General features: G+C 38.4%; 4 protein-coding genes and 1 long non-coding RNA gene across 6 annotated transcripts; 3 read left to right on the forward strand and 2 right to left on the reverse strand.

Annotated features, from left to right (window-relative positions):
* Window positions 1-905: 905 nt before the first annotated feature.
* On the forward strand, window positions 906-2270 carry tmem258 (transmembrane protein 258). Its single transcript, XM_079450776.1, has 4 exons — window positions 906-978; window positions 1388-1497; window positions 1734-1861; window positions 2116-2270. Exons 1-3 carry the CDS (start codon window positions 976-978, stop codon window positions 1858-1860), a joined length of 240 nt encoding a protein of 79 aa, XP_079306902.1. The 5' UTR covers window positions 906-975; the 3' UTR covers window position 1861; window positions 2116-2270.
* A 1024-nt stretch (window positions 2271-3294) lies between these two features.
* Window positions 3295-7176, reverse strand: tmem138 (transmembrane protein 138). Its single transcript, XM_079450417.1, has 5 exons — window positions 6969-7176; window positions 5641-6115; window positions 5277-5448; window positions 5017-5092; window positions 3295-4664 (listed from the first exon to the last, which is right to left on the reverse strand). The coding sequence occupies exons 2-5, from the start codon at window positions 5766-5768 to the stop codon at window positions 4552-4554; spliced, it is 489 nt and encodes a 162-aa protein (XP_079306543.1). The 5' UTR covers window positions 5769-6115; window positions 6969-7176; the 3' UTR covers window positions 3295-4551.
* Window positions 7177-7636: 460 nt separating this feature from the next.
* LOC306890278 (EF-hand calcium-binding domain-containing protein 4A-like) lies at window positions 7637-18284 on the forward strand. 2 transcript variants are annotated; one of them, XM_079449887.1, is made up of 18 exons: window positions 7637-7731; window positions 9969-10213; window positions 10325-10436; window positions 10540-10678; window positions 11452-11598; window positions 11677-11767; window positions 14125-14220; window positions 14298-14485; window positions 14579-14650; window positions 14937-14991; window positions 15860-15939; window positions 16091-16220; window positions 16472-16598; window positions 16675-16756; window positions 16898-17012; window positions 17130-17237; window positions 17324-17400; window positions 17498-18284. In XM_079449887.1, the coding sequence occupies exons 2-18, from the start codon at window positions 9971-9973 to the stop codon at window positions 17580-17582; spliced, it is 1947 nt and encodes a 648-aa protein (XP_079306013.1). In that variant the 5' UTR covers window positions 7637-7731; window positions 9969-9970; the 3' UTR covers window positions 17583-18284. The 2 variants fall into 2 exon arrangements, with proteins under 2 accessions (XP_079306013.1, XP_079306014.1); XM_079449888.1 differs by having other exon boundaries at window positions 17327-17400; window positions 17498-17964.
* On the reverse strand, window positions 15658-17568 carry LOC306890280. Its single transcript, XR_013786263.1, has 3 exons — window positions 17393-17568; window positions 16816-17022; window positions 15658-16730 (listed from the first exon to the last, which is right to left on the reverse strand). It is a non-coding gene; the product is annotated as an uncharacterized lncRNA (long non-coding RNA).
* Window positions 18160-23581, forward strand: cd151 (CD151 molecule). Its single transcript, XM_079449889.1, has 8 exons — window positions 18160-18284; window positions 19878-19962; window positions 20126-20317; window positions 21326-21400; window positions 22210-22314; window positions 22522-22677; window positions 22877-22963; window positions 23097-23581. The coding sequence occupies exons 2-8, from the start codon at window positions 19879-19881 to the stop codon at window positions 23154-23156; spliced, it is 759 nt and encodes a 252-aa protein (XP_079306015.1). The 5' UTR covers window positions 18160-18284; window position 19878; the 3' UTR covers window positions 23157-23581.
* Window positions 23582-23727: the final 146 nt, after the last annotated feature.

Below are 23727 nucleotides of genomic sequence, written 5' to 3' on the forward strand. Positions count from 1 at the left end.
TTACCATTTATAATACAACTAATGGGTGATACTGATTTTGAAGATGTGGGATGATCTTTTAAAATCTAATATGGTTATTTTTTAATTCGTTAGAAGCATAATATCACACGTATACAGCCCCAAAAATAAACCAGCCTCGTGTCAATGAAGCACTTCCAAACTATGCACTGTAAATACGTTTTTCTAATGTTTTCTGTGGCATCTAAGAACTGTTTAAATACTGTGTAATATATATAAATAGTCTTGTTTTCATGTGAGAATGCAGTTTTTTTGTTACGCATATTCTTAACTATCTACAGCCTTGTCATTTCATTTTTTCATAAAACTCTGACATGTAATTTGCCAACATTTATGATTTTGTTTGTTGAATCATGGTGGTTTATTTGAAGCTTTTTCAGTCTTAAATGAGATAAATCATTCGTTGTTGATCTTTGAACTGCAGTATATCATTTGATAAACATACCACCAAAAGAAAAAAACTATATTTTTCTCAGCTGTTTTTCTTCTGTATATCTTTTGGCTTTAAGCTCTAAAGTGTTAAGTTGTATTATTCCTACACTGTCTTAGTCGTTGTTGTGTTATCTGCCAAACATGTTCTGTTTTCCCTCTCTTTATTTACGCTTTCTAAAAGCCTCCTGTATTTTTAATACATGTTGTTTATAATTAATCTGCAAGTTCTCTTACTTTTTCTCATTGAGTGTACTGATGACATAATATGAATGCATGAAGGTTATACATAAATTAAATAAATATTTTTTCTGCATACTAAAGAAATTAGTTGTCTGCCTTTTGTGTCGGACTTCTATCATACATTAATGGAGTTATATAACTACAAATTCTATCAAGCGGACTTTTGCGTTCGGGCTTTTATTTTACGTGCGTCTCTCCGTCACTCCTCTTCCGGTCACTCTTCACTTACGTGGCTGTTACCGCTCGTCTTCCGGTTTGACAGATTCACCCGCTACCTGTCACACGATGGTAAAAACACTTGTTTTAAAGCTATTTATTACATTTTTTAATCACCCGAGTGTCTATATATTAGTTCAAACCTCAAGTAAGGCGTCTAGTGTTCGCTTTCTCCGCGCTTGTTTTGTTTAATAGTGTCAAAGCTGCCGTTTGACACCAACGTTAGCCGTTAGCCACAGTTTATAGTCTGAGATCTTCACTAAATGCACAGAATTTAAAGTCATGAACGCGCATAAACATGAAAGACTGTATATGTAAACAGAACATAGATGTTGATGTATTCTAATATTGTTTTGGACACAAGTGACATTTGCATTCTGTGCTTCAAGGATAGAAAGAGATGAGTGTCGCAAACACCTGTGCTAGTCAGCAGTGTGTTGAAATGCATTTAAAATAAACAACATCCGCGTGTTTTTTGCAGGAGTTGGAAGCCATGACGAGATACACCAGCCCGGTGAATCCGGCTGTGTTCCCCCACCTGACTGTAGTGCTGCTGGCCATCGGCATGTTCTTCACAGCCTGGTTTTTTGTGTATCCTTCAACTGTAACGAATAGACCTCTGATCACTCACTATGACACTGTATTTTAACATAAGGCATATAAAAAAAGTTAAAGACATTTACTCATTGCAGTCCCTAAACACCTTTGAATGTATTTTGGAGATATATCACACGGCATCATGTTTACTCCATTTGAGATGGATGTAAATACCAGATGTACACACGGTACACCGTTTCTCTCAGTGTGCATCCTTAACACACTCTCAGATATGAAGTAACGTCCACAAAATACACACGAGACGTGTACAAAGAGCTGCTTATTTCACTGGTCGCATCCCTCTTCATGGGCTTCGGAGTTCTTTTCCTCTTACTGTGGGTCGGCATTTACCTCTGATGTGAGTACATGCAACCCAAAAGTGGTATTCAGTTCTGCTGTGTTTTTTTATTGTTGCATTAGTCTATCTGTGTGTTAACTGTTATATGCACTGCAGTATATGCTGACTTGATCTATATTCTGGATTGAGGAAGTATTGCCATGGGTGCCATTCTGTTATCATTTTGGATAAGGAACAGATTCCTGAATTGTGAAGGCTAGAATTGAAGCATTTACCGTTTGAAGCCACTTCATGGGACATCTTGTGTTTCTCAGGTTGGGAAATGGACGACGACACGTACAACAGAACATTCCGGGTGGATCAGAACATTACCGGGTCAAGCACCAGAATCTGGGGTGGAGTTTGAACCGGCAGGAGGAAGGGATTGTGGGTTAATCTTTCACAAATAAAAACAGCTTTTGGTAATAAATCTGTGTTTGTTTTCTTAAATGTGTTTAATTATATGAATGGTTTGTGTGGTTCTTGCAGCAGATCAGTCAGCTTTCAGTTGTGGCCAACAGGGGGCAGTGTTTCTGTCCCGTAGAAGATGCACAGATCAACATTTGAAACTGTAATTTATAAAGAAGAAACATCATATTATATCCTTATTTAAACATTATAATCCCAGAAAATCAATAAAGTAAATGAAACAAATCAGATCTAATGCAGATTATGATTTATGAAACATTTTTACTCGCCATTAGTACCTAGACGTCTCAGTCCATCGCGGCAAAGAAACGACCGTGTTCATTCTTCATTTGCTTGAATAATAACATATGAAATGGTTATATATTTGTGCTAATTGTGAAGTCTCTTTACCCGCTCCTCTGAACAGGACGCATGTTAATGACGCAATTAAAATAATGCTGAAAGATAATTGGTGTCAAGTGTTTTCGACTTCTTGCAGCGCTGCGTAGACTGACGTCAAACTATCGCGAGAGTTACATATAAATAGCTCTCGCGATAGCTTGGTGCCTGCGCAGCGCTGCACAAAGTCGTCACACGGCAACCTCCCCTTTCCTACACTATTAATAGTTAAGCATGTAAAAACTACAGATGGAAAAGCTTGCCATAAAAGTAAACTAATTTATCCATGTGGTTTTTATATACAAAAAATTACCTATACGGTTTAATTGAGGTTTTGACTTTCAACATAAAAAAAAACATAATTCTGTCAGTGTTTCCACACACAAGGCAAGTGAGAGTTGACTGTGTATTTGAAAATGGATGATGCTATTTGTGTCCTGCGGGCTTTCGGTGGTGTGTAATACCCCAATCCCCTCTTAGTCTGACGGATAAGAATAGAACAGTCTGTCGGTGTCTCAGAGCTCAAGCCTAAACCGAGCCTTGAACCACAATCAGTAAAACCGTAATGTTGCTTTCCCGCTTACAGAACAATCTGCTTGGGTTAAATTCCTAAAATGAAGCATCACGTTAAATAAGTCAATGAGGCAATCGGTGGAAAATGTCTATTATTACAACGAATTATAACAGAGCATGTGGATTGACAATATTATAGAAACTGTGCTGGTAACTCTGTGTTATGAGCGAGGCACTTTACTTATTCACAAAATTCTAGGAGTTCAAGGGATGCTTCACCCCAAATTTCTGTCATCATTTACTCACCTTCGAGTCGTTCTAAATCTGTGTAGATTTCTGATTGAATTCTGATGGAGAGAAAGATATCTGGAAGCATGCTTGAAACCAGACAGATTTTGCCCCCCGTTGACTCCCATAGTAGGAAATAATACTTTCATTTCATTTTTTGTTCCGTTGAACTCAAAAGAAGAAGACATTTTGACTATCATTGTATTGTTTCCTTCTATGGGAGTCAATGGGGGGCAAAATCTGTCTGGTTCCAAGCATGCTTCCAGATATGTTTGTCTCTGTACATCTGAACCAATACATTTATACAGGTTTGGGACGACTCGAAGGTGACTAAATGATGACAGGCTTTCATCTTTGGTCCCTTTAACAGAATTCGTACATGTTTGGACAAAAACATACAAATTTTACAAACATACAAAAAATCCATAAAACAATTCCTCAGACCTGATCCAACTCAACTTCTCCAAAAGCAAACTAAAGTTTAGGAAACCACTCTCGGGTCATCTGTACAATCAAATCACTGCTGCCAGCAGTAATCAAAACTATTAGAGAAAACACTACACATTATACAACAAGATATCAGTAATAAATCTGACAAGTGGGAAACAATGTGTGTAAAAACAAACATGATTTATGTATTTTGTTTGTGCCACTAGTATTAATGTTACCTTAATTATATTTGTAGGGTTCAATTTATAATTCCAGAACACGTTCATCTGTAAACAGAAATATGATACTTTAGCATTTGACATTCAGACTGGGCACTTTCCTCTTTCTTCTTTGTCTCGTCATCCATTATTTAAGACCTCGCTTCCGTCTGGTCTAAGAAAGCCATTTTGTCTCTTTCATTTGCATAAAAAAAGTTTGTTTTGCCGTAGCAGCGGAGTCTATTTCATCTCCACTTAAAATCCACTTGGATTTGTGAACTTCTTTGATTAACAGTCATTTCTTTGCCGTTTGTTTTCAACACAAGATCCAGATTCCAGCTGTGCGTTGTACAAAACCTTGGAATTCTATTGTGGATCGTTCAGAACTCATCCTCCTCTTGAGCAATGCACAGAATGTTCCTATTAAATCTCTCCCGTCTCCAGTGCAACAGATGTTCACTGCCGTGCCCTAGCAAACGCGTCCTGGAGCCACGGAGAGTCCTCGTAAAGTCTGGGATCACCCAGGTACTCGGTTGTGCGTTTGTAGAAGTAGTAATAAAATACAGCAGCTGTGGATAGACGACACACAATTGAAATCTTCTGCATGCAAAATTGGCCTGCAGGAGACAACTGTGTGAATTAAATAAAAAATAGCTCAGATATTATCAGCTTCTAATACCCACATAACATTAAATATAATAAAAATGGCTTCAATATAAAATATCACTATAATAAATATGAATGTGGTCGCAGAAAAACTGTACATCCCTACTGCATTAAATATATATTTATAACTGATAAAAAAACAGTATACACAGTTTAATCTCGACACATGCAGAAACCGATTAAGAGATTCTTGAGAATATCACCAGTGACCTTTGTGTATAATCAGGTCTTGGCTGATGTCTAACATTGGCTTACCAAGTCTCTGGAATACAAAGAGAACCTGCAGGCCATCAGTCCACACGAAACGATTTGAATCCATCCACCTCAGGTTCTGATAATACAGAAAATAACAGTGTGAAAATGATGGACACCATGCTAATTCTTCCGGTGTATCGAGTATTTGTTATATAATTTAGTACAAAATAAAAATAAAAGCGAGTTAAATCTGTACAGGTACATTTAGGGTCTGCATTCAAAACAATTGATTGATAAAAAGTGAATGTTTATGTACAAACCATAACCCAGCAGTGAAAGCAGATGCTGAGGGTCAGATAAAGGGCACAAAGTATGAGCAGCGCTCTGAATCTCTCCAGTAACAGGGATACCAGTCCCACCTGGAACACGTATGTGTTAAACATCATGAGAAGAATAATGATGACATTAAACAGGATGCCTATGTCCTGAATTCTGCAGGAAGAGAGAGGAGACCGAATTAAAACACTGCTATAACTTTCTATCAAAGAATATCATTGTAGTTGTAGTAATGGACTTATATGTGCCCAGATGTCAGATTCATGGTCTAACTGTGTTTGCCTGCAAGCCTCTCGTGTGTAAACATGATTCAAATCTGTAATCTACATGACACACACTCTTACTCACATGAAGAGCACTAGCTGGATGACAGGGGCGGCCCGAATGAGCTCACTGAAGGAGTTGACGAACAGGTCAAAGGCCAGCAGTGCCAGCTGGATGAGCAACACCAGCGAGTAGTTATTAGTCTGGAGCATCTCTGCAGCGATCTGAACCTCCTGAACCCACACAGGACCTCCAGAATCAACTAACACACAGAGGATTTACAGATCTCCTCCATATGAAACACTTTAAGTTCACCCTTCATCAGACAGGGGAATTCTCTGTATTTTGTTTATATTAAATTTGAAAAATCAGACTCATTTCCAGCTGTTCCATGAAAAACTAGCTCCTTGAATTGTTCCATGTATCTGTTTCATCCAAGCGTTAGCCACACTGAAGCTGATAGGAGGAGCTGTAGGATTCCCATATGTCCTCCTCATTCGGATGTGTTCATTGGTTGAGATCTTTCCGTGTTTTCCCCTGAGAGAAAGAACAGGAACCGCTGCAAATCACAACAGAATCGCACGAATTACATTTGGGGTGAAAATATAACCACAGCTTTTTACATTATACTCATACTCTTGTTTTGACTGTATTACCTAATGTTTCATTACAATGACATCTAATGCACCACGCATGAAATTAATATAAATATGATTAATCTCCATATAATCATAATATCAATATTATTAATAATGTCACTCGATCTTAAATTGGTCGTGAGTCAGATCAGCAGGCGGAGGTCACAAAGGTCACGCAGGGGATTATGGGTTCATTTCACTGATGGAGGCCTTGAGACGTTCTTGGCCGATTTAATCTCTGTGATTATTGTGCAGGCGAGCACTCTTAACATTATAAATAAATATCTCCTGTATACACCTTGTGAATGTACGTAGCATTCTTATGCGTGTAAAATCTCCCTATACATGTATCTATATGAATACTGTAGTATACATTAGTATTTACTATAGAAAATTGTAGAGTAACACTAAAGATTAATATTAACCCTACCACTAATGAATAAAGTACAGCATTTACAACAGTTTATCAACTCACTGCCGTTAATACTACAGAATACAACAGTATACATGAACAAAGTGCATTGACTTTTATCATTTTAATGATGTTTACTACAGCATACTGCTATATGTACTACACTTTATAACTATGGTTTTTATTTTATTTTACTACAGACATCTGTAAATACAAGTCTGTAAAACAGGACAATAGTTGTAAACGTTTAAGAGATTGAATCAGTCAATCTGGTTGTGTTTTCTAGCACACAGATTTAAGCAGCTAGCCAGCTAACTGCTAACAGCGCAACAAACACACATTTGAGTTAAGAAGTTTCTCACCTGTGCTGCTAAACCTTCAGAGTTCATGTTTGTGAAGTCCACCAGACCCACGAAAGCATCGTTCAGTCCGTGGAAACGTTAAAATCTCGTTTCTCGTGATTGCGCAGCAGCGCCGCTGATCCGAGCTGACCGGCAGACACGGAGCACAAGCGTCTCCCGTAGCAACAGCGCGAGAGCCGCTTACCGTAATGACCGAAATAAGAGAGACATTCGCGACTTTGGCACAAGCTGATATTTTAAAAAAAAAAAGTGATTTGTGTGAAAGTAATTATAAACTAAACTGTTATCGTTACCTCTCTCTATCTAAACTCGACGCGTTAATGACGTTTAATGAGCAAACACTGACGGGTTGCGTTTATTTACAGAAATATGGGGGTTTAACGTGATAAATAAGTGTTTATTTATTTAGACATTTCAAAAACAATGTTCACAGGAGGGGTTAAATAGAAGAATGTGTTTTGGGAATACAAATCTACCTGAAGGCATTTCACTAAATGTATTTTTAAATTTCAAATTATTCAAATTTAAAGCATAAAATACAAGTATACATAAATTGATCAATAACAAATATATTTTTATATTTTTATAATATAACGCTGTAACAATCCCAGTAGGTGTTGTCTATTATGTGCAGTGCGGTAATCGGATGCGCTTGACTCTCTGCTTCCCCCTTCTGGATGAGACTGGCGTTGCTCTGTAAGGTTCCGTACAGACACCTGTCACCGCAGTAGTACATCTGGACGAACTCCACATCACAGACCTGGTGAGTTTAGTTTATTTCTTTCCTTTTCAAGATGAATTAACTCAATTCATCAGCTGCACAACTATTAAAACCCTTCAGTATAATCTTTACCAATGAAAAGTGTATTGGCGGCGCTGACATATGGCTTTACATTATAGTTCCATTCTAAAATGATCAATTTCATTAACTATTGATTAAATCATAACATTGATATAATAGAAATGATGATCACACTAGTCCACTAATACATTTACTATGAAAATACCAAGGTATCCTTTGAAGTTCAATTTAAACATTCATGATATGAATGGCAACCATTTCGTATAATGTTTAATATTAAAGTATAGTGGTCTGTTTCTATATTAGTACTTTTGAACGAGCCACCTCCGAAATCAAATCCATGCTTGAGATACTATGATAAAGGAAATGACATAAACGATTCAATGTAACACTTACACTGTTTTAAAGTGGCACGTGGTCACATATGTTTTCTTTCTAAGTCTACAGTTGCATCATATCAGATTAATGATTCATCTCGCTTTACATGTATGTGTGATTTTGGAGGATTGAAGGAAGTGTGTGTATTGCTCTATGGGTCTTTGGTCATGTCAAACATTTCCAATCAAACAGGTTAAAAGATTAAGTGTTTAAAAATGATTCAGACCACTTACTATTGTACCTATAGATGAAGTTTAACCAAACAGTTTCTTTAGAGAATTTCATGGAAACAATCTGTCGTGCTCAGTAGTGCTCAGATATGACTGATTCAAATCACGTATGATCACTCTGAGTTTATCTCACCACAACGTAAACCATCCACTTATTAGGAAAATGATTCTTGTTGTTCATGTGACCTCTGGTCATTTGTGGAATTTATTTCCTGTGTTTAGACCTCATCCGCACGGCCGACATGAAATTGCTGCTGATCTCAGTAATGTCTGTGTAAACTGAGCTCAAGTCTTTATTTGCATTTCACTTTGTTTCTATACACACACACACACACACACGTCACATGAGTTCATCCTGTTCAGCTGCCAACATCCTGGAAGTCTATGCGATGAAAAGCAAAACAAAAATAAAAACAATATTGTGTAACCGGTAACTTCATTGGTTAGTGATGTGATGTGACTTTAGTTGATTGAGATTTAAGTTGTAGAAATGTCTAGCAGTGGAATCTGAATTTGTTTATGGCGTGAGAGGGAGTGTCTTTCCAAGCCAGTGTGTGTTAAGTAAATCATAATGTACCATCACCCACATGAGAAAACCCCATGTGCTTTTGTCCCCTTTCCATAAATCTACTTCACACGTATGATTTATACTTCTAGACATCTATAATGTTTTAAGATTATATCATTCATCGATAGCATGAAGATATGAGCATTGTTATTAGAAGAAATGGATGTCACGTGATGTGGAGCAGGTCATTTAAACAGGCTGGACATTTACCGAGGGAGGAGTTGTGCTTTATCACTAAACCAGCCAGAACAAACACAGAACATTATTTAGTTCGATTTACAACCAAGACTTACGGACCGAGTTTTTCACCTGTTGGCATGTGACTGAAAACCCTTAAGTGAAATGTGATATTATGCATACACAGTTTCTCTGAGTCACACAATCTCATGACCGAGGTCAGAAACATCACACAAGGTTGTTTAACATCCTGGTTAATGTTTATTTGCAGGTATTGTAATTAATTAACACAGTTAAACCAAGTCATCAAGAACATGTTTGATGTTTAACTTTATAACGTTACATGTATCTTAATAGACACACAAATTACCTGTAGTAGAAAAGATTGCGTTTCTGTAGCTCAACCGAGAGCAAAGTCAAGATCCCGGGTTCAAGCTCAGATGTTGCTCTTGAGATGTGAAGGGTTTCTCAGTTTTGTTTCGATTGAATTATCAAAAGGAATGTTTCTCTCTTAAATAAGAAATAAAAGGGAAACAACTGAGAGCGTAATTGATGGAGGTGTAAAATAAATGAGAAATGTTTGAGTTCATATTGAGATCATTTTGACGAGACAAACCTGAGCTCAGTTTGAGACATTGTTGACATCTCTTCTCAAACTTTAATGACAGACACATATGTGAGATTTCTGACTCATTTCTCATGGGAAATACACAGATTATAACGAGATTTCATCCTTGTGATTCTTCTTTCTTATGGGAACCAACAAAATGTTTCTCATTCAAGTATTTAAACAGCGTCTGCTAAATGAATAAATGTAAATGTTGTCCTTTGATTTCTCTTTCTAGGTATGTTGGGTTGGCTGAGGGACGGTGTGATATTGGAGGGGACGGGCAGTGGTCAGATGTCCCCCCGCCCCAGACTGCAGAGCCCATTGCCAGGTCGGACAGCGAGGTTACAGACGGGCATCAGCGCGGGCAGCAGGGCGCCCTCTCCTATCTCCGCCCGGCCTGACAGCATGAGCAAAGCAAAAGAGTTGTTTGAGCTCTGTGATAAAGAAGGGAAGGGTTTCATCACAAAGAGAGACATGCAGGTGAGCACTCACCACACAGTGCAGGTGTGATCTGCATGGGTACTATGATCTCCATTCCTAGGAAACATAAAACATGGAATCGCGACATGCGTGTGTGTGTTTGGTCATCAGCGGTTACAGGGCGAGCTGCCTCTCTCTCCCGAGCAGCTGGAATCTGTGTTTGAGAGTCTAGACCGAGGACGAAATGGATTCCTCACCCCCCTTGAGTTCCACACCGGCCTAGGTCTGTGTGTTTGTATCCCATAATGCACCAGCAGCAATAATCCATTTGTTTAACTCATTCTTCGATCAGATGTTAAAATGATAACAAACTCTGTCTGTCATAGGAGAGCTTGTTGGTTATGAGCCGGAGGAGCGAGCGAGGAGCGGTGAGAGAGAGTTATTGGAAGAGGAAAGATTGGAGCCAGCAGAGATCAGATTGACACACATTCTCATAGAGCTGGGAGCTGATAAACTCTTCACAGAGTGAGTAAACAGACACAACAACGTTCCCCGTCATAAAAAGATAAGATTTACATTTAGTCATTTAGCAGACCAGTGACGATAATGAAGAACTGTGCTTGTGTGGTGGACTTTAGATCATTATGTTATTGTGTACACGTGGGTTAAACTGTAGCCGTAACTCTTTATAGAGCTTTCAAAAACACTCGGCATAGATCTTCAGATTACTGTGTATGTTTTAACTAGGGCTGTCAAACAATTAATCGGGATTAGAATAAAAGCTTGTGTTTACATAATATATGTCTATAGACGACGAATATTAATTATGCTTTTATAAACACCAAAATGTACACATACATTTACATGTAGTCATTTAGCATTTATCCAAAGTGACTTCAGCAAGCAATAAGCAATATACCATACAGGAGTAATAATACAATAATTTACATATTTAGATGCACTTAGTTTTATTTACCAATAATTTAAATTGCATATAATCGTTTCATTATTTATCTATTAATTTTTTTATTAAATACTGTATATGCATGTACAGTATGTGTTTATGAGCGCAAAATAAATATGCACAGACATATGCTTTATTGACGATTGTCAGCCCGAATATGAACGAATCAGACAGATGGACAATCCAACATACAGGAAAGTCTTTCAGCGTTTAGTAACCCCCTAGCAACCACTCACAGCACCTAAGCAACACCCTAACTACGACTCATCACGTCATTAAAAAACATCAATTTGTCTGTTTGGAGGGATTTCAATTGTGTGTTTGTGTTTTTTAGCCACAGAGAGTTGTGGAGTCTTTGGTGCGAACTCCAGCGGGACAAACCCGAGCTCCTGAGCGTGCTGGAGGAGGTCCTGTCCTACACAGTGTCTCATCTCCAGGACGCCCTCAGAGAGAGAGACAACTTAGAGCTGAAACTCTGCAGGTCAGATCTCTGTTCATCTGAACCCAATGCTGAAGTCTGAGATAAATGATATTGGACTGATGTTTAAATATCCCGCAGGAGAGAAGAAGATCATGACCGAGTGGTTCGCTCCATGTATGAGGACATGGAGAGTCAGTTAAAAGAGGAAAGAGAGAAACGACAAGCTGTGGTATATACATAAACACACACACATTTGACTAATAATGGCTGGAACTTTATCATGTGATGTGAAAAAAATGAATATGAAGAACAAAGTTGAATATTTAACTAAAACAACTATAAAAAATAATCAGTAATTATTGTTTGAAAATGTTCTCCTCTTTATTATGATTGCTCTTTACAGTTAATATATAATTATATAAATGTATAATCAATCATTTTCATATGGCGTCGATCGAAGCTGACTTCAGCTAAAAAATGGAGAATAATAAAAGAGGAAGCTAGGGGATATTTTCTCTCTCTATAGATCTTTCCACTATATTTATCAACTCCATGTCAGGCTTTTGTATTCCTTGCATAAATGATTACTAGGGCTGGTTCTGGGGTGCTATGAGTGATAGCTCATGTTCGGCTCCTGTGCTATATATAACTCATTCAGAATGTGATAAAACTTGTTTTTCATGCTGCCAAGACCAACGGCCACAAACTGTCATGATTCTGCCCTAGACCAGAAAATCAAGACAAGAGAAGGCAGAATCATGACAGACCCACGTGTTTTATGTGAAGAGAAACATATTGTCAATCAGGACATAATATGCGTTCTCTCCAGTCTCGTCATTTGGCCCCGCCCCTCTCGTTCCTAGTATAGCTTTCCTCCTGTGTCTCATTACCCAAACCTGCCCATTGTTATCTCCTTTGTTAGTCTCCCTATATAATGCCCTCTTGTCTGCTGACTTGTGCTTGTTCGTTTGGCATTCATGTGTCTGTATCTCGTGCCTGTGATTGCGTCATATCTTTGAGACATTCCAAGAGCCTGAGTTGAAGTGAGTTTTAGTTATTGGTTAGTCTGTTGTTGTTTGTCTAGTGTTGTTAAATCCTTTTTAGTTTAGTTAAGTCCTCCAGTTCTTGTATGTTCTTTTACCCCGTTGTGGGCTTTTGTTTTGTTCCTGTTTTATACATAAAATCCCTTGTTAACCCCTTCATCCCTGTGTCTGCCTGCATTTGGGTTCTCCCCGAGATCATGACACATACACGCTGCACAGTTTGGGGAATTACATCGGCATATAAATGCGTGATTCACTCTTGAAATAGCTTTGATTGACGTATTGATAACCATAGTTAGTCCCCTGCATAAAGCAGACTTTTGGACTAATAAGGTTGAATAGTCTGCTGACTGACAGATTCACTCCATGTCTAGACAGCCGGTCTTATCACAATTTATATTTGTAATATAATTGTAACTAGTTTCTTGCACAAGTCTTTTGTAACGTACTTTATTATCATAAAGTGTCAATCATCCAGTTGTTTTTAGGGAAAATAGTAAATGCTACATCGGTAAAGAATGCTATTATACTGTTGGATGTACACTTCTGTTCAAAAGTCATTTCTGTTCACCAAGCCTGCATTGATTTGATCCAAAATACATTTAAAGAAGCCTGTTCTTTTACGAAAGCCTGTTTTGAATAAATAGTAAATAGTTATGCATATAATGCTCAAATATATTGTGTATTTTCTATAGATTGTATATTGCGAGTCAACCTCTACCTCCATCAAAATAAAAGTCTTATGGTCTTATAAGACTTGATCCAACTTGAGCACTGCATAGTTATAGAATCTTAATTTACAAATGATATATTTTATACATGAAAATGTTTAAAGTAACCATATGCCATTCTAATAATCCAATAGGCGATGTAATGCGATCATCTGTAATAAATCGGGGTATTTTATAACGGCGTAGAACTCTGCTCAACCAATCATGATCAAGTAAATGAACTGATGTTTTATAAAGAAGAATAAATATATCTGATCCAATATTATCTGGCAGCAGAATCAGATGCTGCTTGTCGGAACTGGATTACCTATCCCTGTTGCAAGTCTTGTCTTTGGTGTATTGTGTACATGTTTTTCTCCCCACCTTCCCCATGTTATGCTTTATCTTCTTCTAAAAATACATTTCGTTGCACTGTACTTGTATGTGTGTAATGACAATAAATTGAATCAAATCAAAATCAAATCAAAATTATCTGGGCTGGCAGGATTTAGTTCAGATAAACATTTTTTTATATTTTACCTCAAAATCCATGCTTTTAATATGCTTTAGACATTCATTTAGTCACTTATGTCATATTCATTTTATTCCTAATACAAGTCTAATACATTTTAATTCAGTTTTATTCACAACATACACATGGTGTATGTTGAACTAGATGGAAACAAAGCTATTTTGAAATATAAACCATTCAGATACTTCTAAGTATTGACAGTATTGTAAAGTGTCCTTGATAACAACATTAGTGATGTTTATATTGAGGATCATGATGATGCGGATGTAATGATGGTGATGATGTCGGTCTGTTAATGAAGGACGATGTGAGGCAGGGGGACAAAAAAGAGCAGCTGCTCCAGGAGCTCAGGACACGAGAACAGGAGCTGGACTTCACCCTCACCAAACAGAGAGAGGTACAGACTTCATTCCCTCATTGACACTTTATTATTAAAGCACATAAGCTCTCGCTCACCTCTGTGTGTGTGTGTAGCTGGAGAGCAGAATCAACTCCTTGACCAGCGATCAGGCCGACGCTCGCGTTCATAACCGCAGACTTCAGAACATCAACCAGGAGCTTCAGGAACAGCTGGATGAGAGTCGAGAAGAGCTCCAGCACGCTCTGAGTCAACTACAGCAATTGCAGAACAACATCAAACACCAGCAGAAGGGCAAAGAGAAGTGCGTGACACGCTCAGTCATTACATCTCACACTTCACAATATTATACTTTTACACTCTGAATGATATTATCATTGTTTTTTCATCTCTCCAGAGAAGTCTTGAAAGTTTCCCGAAACATGCAGAAGGAGCGAGAAAGTCTCATGAGACAGCTCGACCTGCTCAGGTATGTGTTACAGGTGTATTCTGCACTATGTAGTGTAGATGTGCACTATGGCCTCTTTCTTAAATCGTCTTATCTGAGAGATAAGACGACAGGAACCGGCCAAACAAAACATAAGCGACTATATCCTACGAGCAGACGAATAACAGATGTGGATTATATGGGGGGTTATCTGATTGATAACTGGAGTGTTTATCTGAGAAGCTGTAAAACTCTAGTAGACAGACAATACAAAACATCTGAGAAGTTTGTACACAACTTATTGTGTCTTTAAAATGTTGTGTTTCAGGGACATGAACAAGCGTCTTCGGGACGATAAAGACGCCCACCACGCTCAGAAGATGGTTAGTCTAAAACATCCCTTCACGTCCCCCACCCCTTATCCTCCGTGCCGCTGCGCACACACCATCTCACCGTGGCCGCGCTACATTTACCCGTATTAAACTGGCCACTTTCTACTTGCCAATGTAACGTTACCCATAATGCACTGCTCCGGAAGGTGCAGCTAAATGTGAACGAATGTATTCTGCTGGAAGCATTTTTCTGGGTTCCGGTAAACCCGCGTGCCGTCTGGATTCGGGATGAAGATGAAGTCACACCCTCTTTTGGAAACCCGTTCGAGTCGGGTTTGTTGTGGTGCTGGACTAACTTCATTGGTCCGGAAAAACAAGGAATAACTTTAAGAACAAAAATGACATCATGACCTCGTGTGGAACAAGAGAATCTGTGAACGTTCGGCATCGAGTCACATTTGGAGAAAGACGTTTCTTTATTCAGACTGTTACAGATGTAGCTGTGATTTTATAAAAACATTTGACAAGAGCCTTAACGTAACTTACAAATATGACAAATACATAAGTAATAAATCATTTACATCATGACGTCTTATTTTATTACTTTTTATTTATGTAATTTAGTATGATTTTGTGTCATAGCTTCTTTTGAATTGAGCTGCTGTGTCAGTTTGTGTTTTGTCTCTGAATTACAAACTAGAGATCATCTTAAGATTTATAAAGCTGAACAATGTTGTATGTTGACATTGAGCAATAAAAAACATTATTTATCTCGATCCATGTCTCTTTTATAGCTCATCCAAATAATACTGTTAGAAAATACACATATATGTTTAAAAATGTATGTGTCATACACCATATAAATAAAGGATTATATGTAAAAAGTCTCATTTTAATAATGTTTCATGCTGTTCTTCAGACATCTCAAATGAAGGAACCTTTACAAAGGAGGGAATCGATACTCGCTAACTATTTCCCACCAAGAAAATCAGCAAAGAGGTGAGCAGACGATTTATACGATTCTGATCTATATATGTTTTTCATTTTAGGTGGAAAATTTATTATCCAAATTTTTTGATTGACGTAACATAATTCGCCATTGATTACACGTCTTAAAATATGTCCCTGAGACGTAATTGTGTTTTTAAAGACATCTTATGACAAACTCCAAAGAGGAGCTGGAGGACCCAGACATCTCGCTGACAAATTCACCACCAAAAAGACTCTCAACAGCTGAAGAGACGGAGGACAACTGTACCCTTCATCCAGAGAGAACCGTGGTAAAACATCTGTGCCACGTGTTTTTGTACTTGTTTAAGTCCGTGTGAGTATATTGGTCTTTCATGCAAAAGATGAACCGCAGATATTTGCATTGCATGGGTGACCCACACTTTCTATCATTTCACTTTCAAATACACCATCTTTTTACTTTATTAATACTTGATTCCACAAATATTTACTTTCATAAAATAGCTTTTAACTTCCCAGGATCCTTGAAAGAGCTCTCTGAATTAAAACCTCTTTCTCACAGAGGGAGGACTGTGGTCCACGGCGTGTATTTAAGGTGGTGTTTTTGGGGAATTCTGGGGTGGGAAAGAGCTCGTTCATCCAACACTACTCCACCGGACACTTCCCCAACAACATGTCTTCAACTGTTGGTGAGACACTCGACTCACACTCTGATATACCGCTTCAGTGGGCGGAGTCATGTGACCTGTCATGTCTGATTGACAGGGATGGATTTCCAGGTCAGGAGTGTGATGCTGGACTCCACACCCGTCGCTCTGCAGCTGTGGGACACCGCAGGACAGGAAAGGTCAGACATCCACATAAAGAATAAGATACAGGAAATGATTCAAGCGTTGCGTAATTCACCATTTAAAGCACCAAAAACCAAATTGTTTGTTGTACTTAATGCCTTAACACGATTGACAGCTGCTGAATTCTTCCCCCTTAGATTCCACAGCATCACACAGCAGTACTTTCGTCGGGCGGATGGCATCGTTGCTATGTATGACGTCACCCAGGAGACGTCTTTCACGGCTGTCCGCCATTGGCTGGACCAGGTGCAGGTGAGCTCTTCTGAGACGGAGTATTAAAAAAGAAAGACAACACCACAATGCAAAGGTATCTTTACACTGCATCTCAGTTATCAAAACTTTCCTATGAAGTGTGCGTCTGATTGTTAGGAAAAGATGACAGAGGGGGCGTGTCTAATGTTGCTAGGCAATAAGACAGACCTAGCAACGGATGATAAAAGGCAGGTGACCGAACCACAAGGCCGGAGCTTGGCCGAGGTGAGAAATGACTCCGTTGCACATTTGTGGCACACTTAAGGGTTCAGTGTTTGTGTAGTGAGTGTTGATGTGGTTTGTGTTGACAGCAGTATCAGGCTGAGTTCTATGAGTGCAGCGCTAAAAACAAACACCACGTGACAGAGGCCATGACTCACCTCACCAGGTGTATATCAGGATCACATAGATTGAAGTGATCGTCACCGAGCTTTAGATGTGCACCGGTGTGATGAGAATTACAAGTTGATTTCTTTCTGTTAAAGGTCGCTTGCCTCGCAGCAGGATAAACACTGCGAGTCCGCGCTCCGCCTGGAAATGTCGTCCAGCAGAGGGCGCTGCTGCGCATGAGCGCCGCTCTGTAATAAAGTGACGTCACTGTACACGTCCGAAAAACCTTTTAACAATACACTTTATAACAATATAATATTTATAACCCACTATACTACAGTATACCACTCACTTCAGAACCCGCCGTGTCTTCACATTTCTGTGCTGTATATCTCTAATTGTAACTCAACTTTTATTTTATGAAAAGTAAATGTTATTGACCATATTTGTGTACCACACTTTTACTACAAATATGTTGACAGCATGGTTACCGTAGTAAAAACATTGTCATTCACGGTTAATGAGGATCGAGGCAACATGAATATTGCTGTATGTTGTTTTAGTTGTATTACTCTGGAGCGTTGTATTATTTTGGAAATATCCAAATAAATGTCATTTTGACATTCATGCTTCTTATTAGACTGTACACTTGCGAATACTCACAACCGCCCGTTCTCTTCATAAACAAAATGTGTATGTTATTAAAGCATTATGTATTGTTTGGGGGATTCTCTGAAAGCTCGGCAGCGCCCTCGTGTGTCATTTCGAGGTAATTGCCGGGCGCACTGCACGCCCCCCCGAGCTCGCACAAGACCCCAGACGCGCGCGGGCAGTTCCTACAACAAACACGAACAGGACAGAAGGACACGGACACCTGGAGCTACTGGATAACATCATTAAACAAATCACATTATTTTCATCATAACCTTTCAGTCTCATAAGGTGAGTGTTTGTAAGAAATGACCTTGCGTATGTCGGGTCATAAATACAGAATATGTGCGTTATAGTTGAGTTTAAATACATGCAATGTATACTTGCATTAGACGTCAATTTTCTATGTATTTCACTATTTTAATGCAACTTTCATAGCGTTTGTTCTCATTAAAAGTTTTGCTCAAAACTCAACACCTTAATGTACTGAAGGGACCTTTATAATTCTGATCTGTATATTTGGTTGCAGGTAACAGGATCTGTAATAAATTCCACATTCTTAAGATAGTGAGGTGTGTGAGAACTTAAAATGAGCCGGGACATGAACCCCATTCGGCTCATGAGACTCAGATGATGTTAAAAAAACTTGTAAAACTTTGAAGAAACTATTCATAACGTGGGCCACAAGAGGCCCAATACAGCTTGTATTTAAGACTTTTCCAACTGGAAAATATTTGCCCAGGGCCCTGTGAATCCATAACTTACGTTGTTTTATAAAAAAGCTAAATACGAGAGTGAATATTTGTGAATTATAAGTCTTTTATAGATTGTATTTCATATTTATTTTTTGGATTTCTAAAACAACAGTCTCTGGTTCTTTTAATGTCAAGTCGGAAATCCAGCAGATGCCAGTAAAACAAAACAAGCAGGTGTAAAAACACAAGCCGTAGTGTCGACTCGAGTCGGTTTCCCACACTGAAGAGAGATGGATACACGGCCGGAGATATATCTGCTCATGGCTGATGTTACAGGGTTACTATAGTAAAAGCTTTTGCTGTATTTCTTTTAATGGAGCCTGTCTGTCTCTCTGACTGTCTCATACTTTCTATGAGTCACGTATCCTGTCATTCTGGCAGATTATTCCGGCTAAAAACAGTTTCCACCTCCACACCCCAGACTCTCTCAAAGTTTCCCTGTTTGACGCATACTGGACCCAAGAAGAATTTGTTGCTTCTAGACATCAATGAGATTAAATGGAAACTTGTTTGCATCTCAGATATTTACAAATGTATCTGTTGGAGAAGAGATGTCAACAATGTGTCAAACCGAGCTCAGATTTGTCAACAATCCAAAATCAATGTTTGAAGATCTCATTATGAACATTTCTCATCATATTTACCCAAATCCAAATTATTTTATTTTGACAGTCTACATTCAGTCATTTTACACCTCCTCATATATTTGAATAAAAGTGTCTCGTTTGTTTATTTTTATTTGTCTGAAGCTATTTTTGGAGAAACGGCTGAGACTGTGTTGATACACATATAAGCATCTTTAGGGTTATTACAGGTCACAATAAAAAACTAGAACTCATTTTATGCTGCGGATAATTATTTTCATGACAATTAAAAATGTTCTTCAACATAAAGCAATTTCTTGAACCATTTATTTCCCTTTGATTTTGGAGTGAAAATCACCTAATGCGTGTTCTCCACTGAACTTCCACACAAAAGTCAGTGTTATCACATCAATTCTGTGTGAAGTCGGGGTCAGATAAAGAGCAGGGGTCTCTCGGGGGTTTATAGATGGACTCATGGTTTTCCTCACACCTGTCAAACGAATGCCCTTCTTTAAAACCCTGTAAAATCTCTCCATCTGTTTCAGGATGGCAGATGTGGAAGACAAAACGCATACCTGTGGGACGATATGCCTCAAATATCTTCTGTTTATCTTCAATCTTTTCTTTTGGGTGAGTTTCTGCAGCACAGATGTGGGCTTGATTTCCAGAAATCACACATACGGATAACGTGTATCGGTACAGTTCACTGTAAATGATAAAATCATCTGCCAAATGCATAACAATGTAAATGTATATGTTGAAAAATTGACTTTACTACACTTGAACCTGTCAGTTGGCAGGGGGCGCTGTGATGGCGGTGGGAATATGGACTTTGGTGGATAAAAGCGACTATATCAGCCTTATGTCCTCCAGCTCTTACACAGTGGCAGCATACATCCTGATCGGTGCAGGGGCCATCGTCGTGGTTACAGGGATGTTGGGCTGTTGCGCAACCATCAAGGAACAAAGAGGTCTGCTGATGGTGGTAAGAAAGCATCACGGGTAATGTTGTCACACAAATCTTAACACAAGCATAATTTTCATACCTACATACAAAAGTAAAAATGCTAAGATGTCCCGGATGGTTGCTAGGGGGTTGCTATGCAGTTGCTGTGGTCTTTTGGTTATTGCGAGATACCCTAATCTCAAGTCTCTTTTATTTTCTGGTCTTTACATATACTGTAGCTCGAGTCCATGTCATTTGTAAATACGAAGGAAATGGCATTGCATGCTTGTGCACATATTTCGTAGGTTGAGTGCAAACTGTGATGAAGTCCAACACAAAGAAGTGAAGTGAAATATTTTGTCGATGACCAAAGTGGACAGTGTAAACACCGGATTACAGTTGCCGTCTGGAATCTTGACATTCAGCACTGTGTCACGTCAGGAATTATTCTGGGCACAGGCGGTCACCTCGGGTTAAAACTAGTTTGATCACTGTGTATGTGTGGCATGCAAGTGTGCACTTTTAGGTGTCACAGAGCTCAATATCATATCTGATATATACAAATGTGTGTGTATCTTTAAGAGATCAGACTTAGAAACTGACTCATAGTTGAGGAATGATGAGGGGCGGCGGAGGAGAGAAAGAGAGAGAGACAGGGGAGTACAGAGGAATAAAAAGGGAGTGAATACATAGAAGAGGAATGAGAAGGAGAATTGGCTGGCTAGAAAAGGCCAAACACATGGAATATTGCTTGTAAACAGTGGGCATATAATACAGAGAGAGAAAGAAAGAGAGAGAGATTTTATTAACTTCCACCACATCATTAAATCTTTATCGTCTGATATGAATGTTGTGTGTGTAAGATGAAAAGGTCATCATTGTTCATTCCAGATATTCACTGACACAACAAAACACAGACTGATTCATTCGTATACGAAACTCTTAACTGATCAAATCAAATCCCTTAGACTTACATTCACAGAAATGCAACATATCAAAGACTTGGTGAGTGTGTCTCATATGTGATTTTGTCCTCTTCGTTTGCAGTTCTTCGTTTTGTTGCTGTTCATCTTTTTACTGGAGATCACAGCTGGAATATTGGCCTATGTCTATTATCAGGAGGTAAACTCACATTCACCGTGGTAAAAAGAGTAATCCTGGATATTTGTGTATTTCTTTGCATAATAACTTCTTTAAACATCTCTGCATGTAACTAACAACCTGATATCAATGGTTGGAGGCAGTACAGCCATGAATATCATACGAGTTTTACTGTGGGAATGTATGACGACGTGAAAACATGAGGTTCACCCAAAGTCATAGTTAATTCACCCTCGTGTGGTTTAAGACCTGTGACTCTTTCTTCAGTGGAACACAAAGGAAGATATTTTGAGAAATGTCTCAGTGGTTTTGCGTTCATACAATGGAAGTCAACGGGGGTCAATGTTGTCGTGTTACCAAATATCTTCTTTTGTGTTCTGGAGAAGAAAAGATCTCATACAGGTTTGGAAGAAATGAGGGTCAGTACATCATTTCTAGTTGAACTATCCCTTTAAGAAAACCACATATCACGAGACACACTAAACCCACACGCACACGTTGAGTGTTGTATGTTTTTCTGCTCATCCACTCTTTTGTTTGTCCACCTTTATAAAACCCTCGATCTTCTTCCTCCCTCCTCTTCCTCATCTAGTGTTTTCCTCTCTGCTACCAGGTAAACAACTACATAGACAAGTAACAGCTAAATCGACTCTTATGATACATTTTTTAATGATAATTCTGATTAATTTATGGGACTTTGTACCTGTAAATGATACCAGTATTTCCAAACTCCTCTCTGTTTCATCATCTCCTGCTCTTATATACACTGTGGTTAAAACCTCCAGCTTGAAATGCCACGTGTGGTCTGACGTGTTATTCTGTGACCGTAGCTGAACGCTGAACTGAGGGCCGATCTGAAAGAGAGGATGATCCAAAACTACCAGCAGCCGGGCCAAGAGCAAATCACCAGAGCAGTGGACAGACTCCAGCAAGATGTAAAACTAATCATTATAGATCTGAATCACACTACAGTCAAAGAATGAGTACTCAGTTGTTATTAAGCATTAACTAACTTTCAATATTTAACTTTTTGAAATGTTTCTGCTTGGATGAATTTCTGTTAATGTTTATGTGAGTAAAATCTGACCCTTCATTACAATGCAAATATCCCAAAGTTCTCTCTCTCTCTCTCTCTGGCATAGTTCAAGTGTTGTGGTAGTAACAGCTCAGGAGATTGGATGGAAGGAGCTTGGATACAGACATATGCTGACAGGCGACTGGTGCCTGACAGCTGCTGTAAGACCCCCTCAGAGCGCTGCGGGGTCAGAGACCACCCATCTAATATCTACAGAGTGGAGGTACACCGGAAGAGCTTTTATTGCTCAGTCTAGAGGAGACGACATATTGTCTGGGGTTATTTTTAGGGGAGAAAATCAAAGAAACAACCTTAAGTTGTCATTTCTGGAAATATGTTGTGCTTAACTCTGATAAAGTTTATTAGGTATCAATATTTCATTGAAGCTAAAGACATACAGAATATGTCTCTTTCTCCCTTAGGGTGGTTGTATATCAAAACTAGAAGAGTTTTTACTTCAACATCTGCTGATCTTGGGCTCAGTGGGTCTTGGGATTGCGTTTTTACAGGTGATATATTGTATTTATACCCTGATGTATATTGCAAAAATACAATCACGAAAGCTTTTATTTGCGCTGAATGTTGTTTAAAGTGTGCTGTTATGAATATTCACCCTGTGACATCTCTCTCTTTGCGTATCAGATCGTGGGGATGATATTTACCTGCTGCCTGTATCGAAGTCTGAAAGAAAATATATACTGAACGAAGAGTTACATGAGCTCTGTGTCAACTAAAACACATGCCTGTTACTGTATACTTTTACTGTATGTAAATATATATTATGCATTATAAATATGTAACGGGACAATGATGAGTCAATATGTTTTGGCTGCCGGACAGTCAGTCTTGGAATTATTAATAGAAACATAATACTAATCCCAATGTTCAAAGATAACCTTTACTCCCTATAAAATGGTGTATTTTTTGCAATAAAATTAATTCTTTGATTCTTTTTATTGCTGGTGTCCCATAAGAAACATGTTTAAACCCTTCTTGATAAAATGTCTTTAGCTTTAAGGCTTTTTAAAAACTAAAAATACTTAATATTATTATTATTATTATTATTTTGAAGTTATGCATGTTATGTGAATAAAGTTTTGTAAATTATTAAAACATTTACATTTATTTATTTATTTATTCTCGTGTGACTTTACTGCCTGTAACGTTACTAAACCGAAACGACATTTGCCTATAACAGAAAACGATGAATAAAAAATCTATATGATAAATATTAGACAAAACAATAAACAATATGTTTACCGTGCGCTAAATG

Source organism: Barbatula barbatula (genome assembly GCF_947034865.1).
Source record: "Barbatula barbatula genome assembly, chromosome: 25".
Classification (NCBI taxonomy): Eukaryota; Metazoa; Chordata; class Actinopteri; order Cypriniformes; family Nemacheilidae; genus Barbatula; species Barbatula barbatula.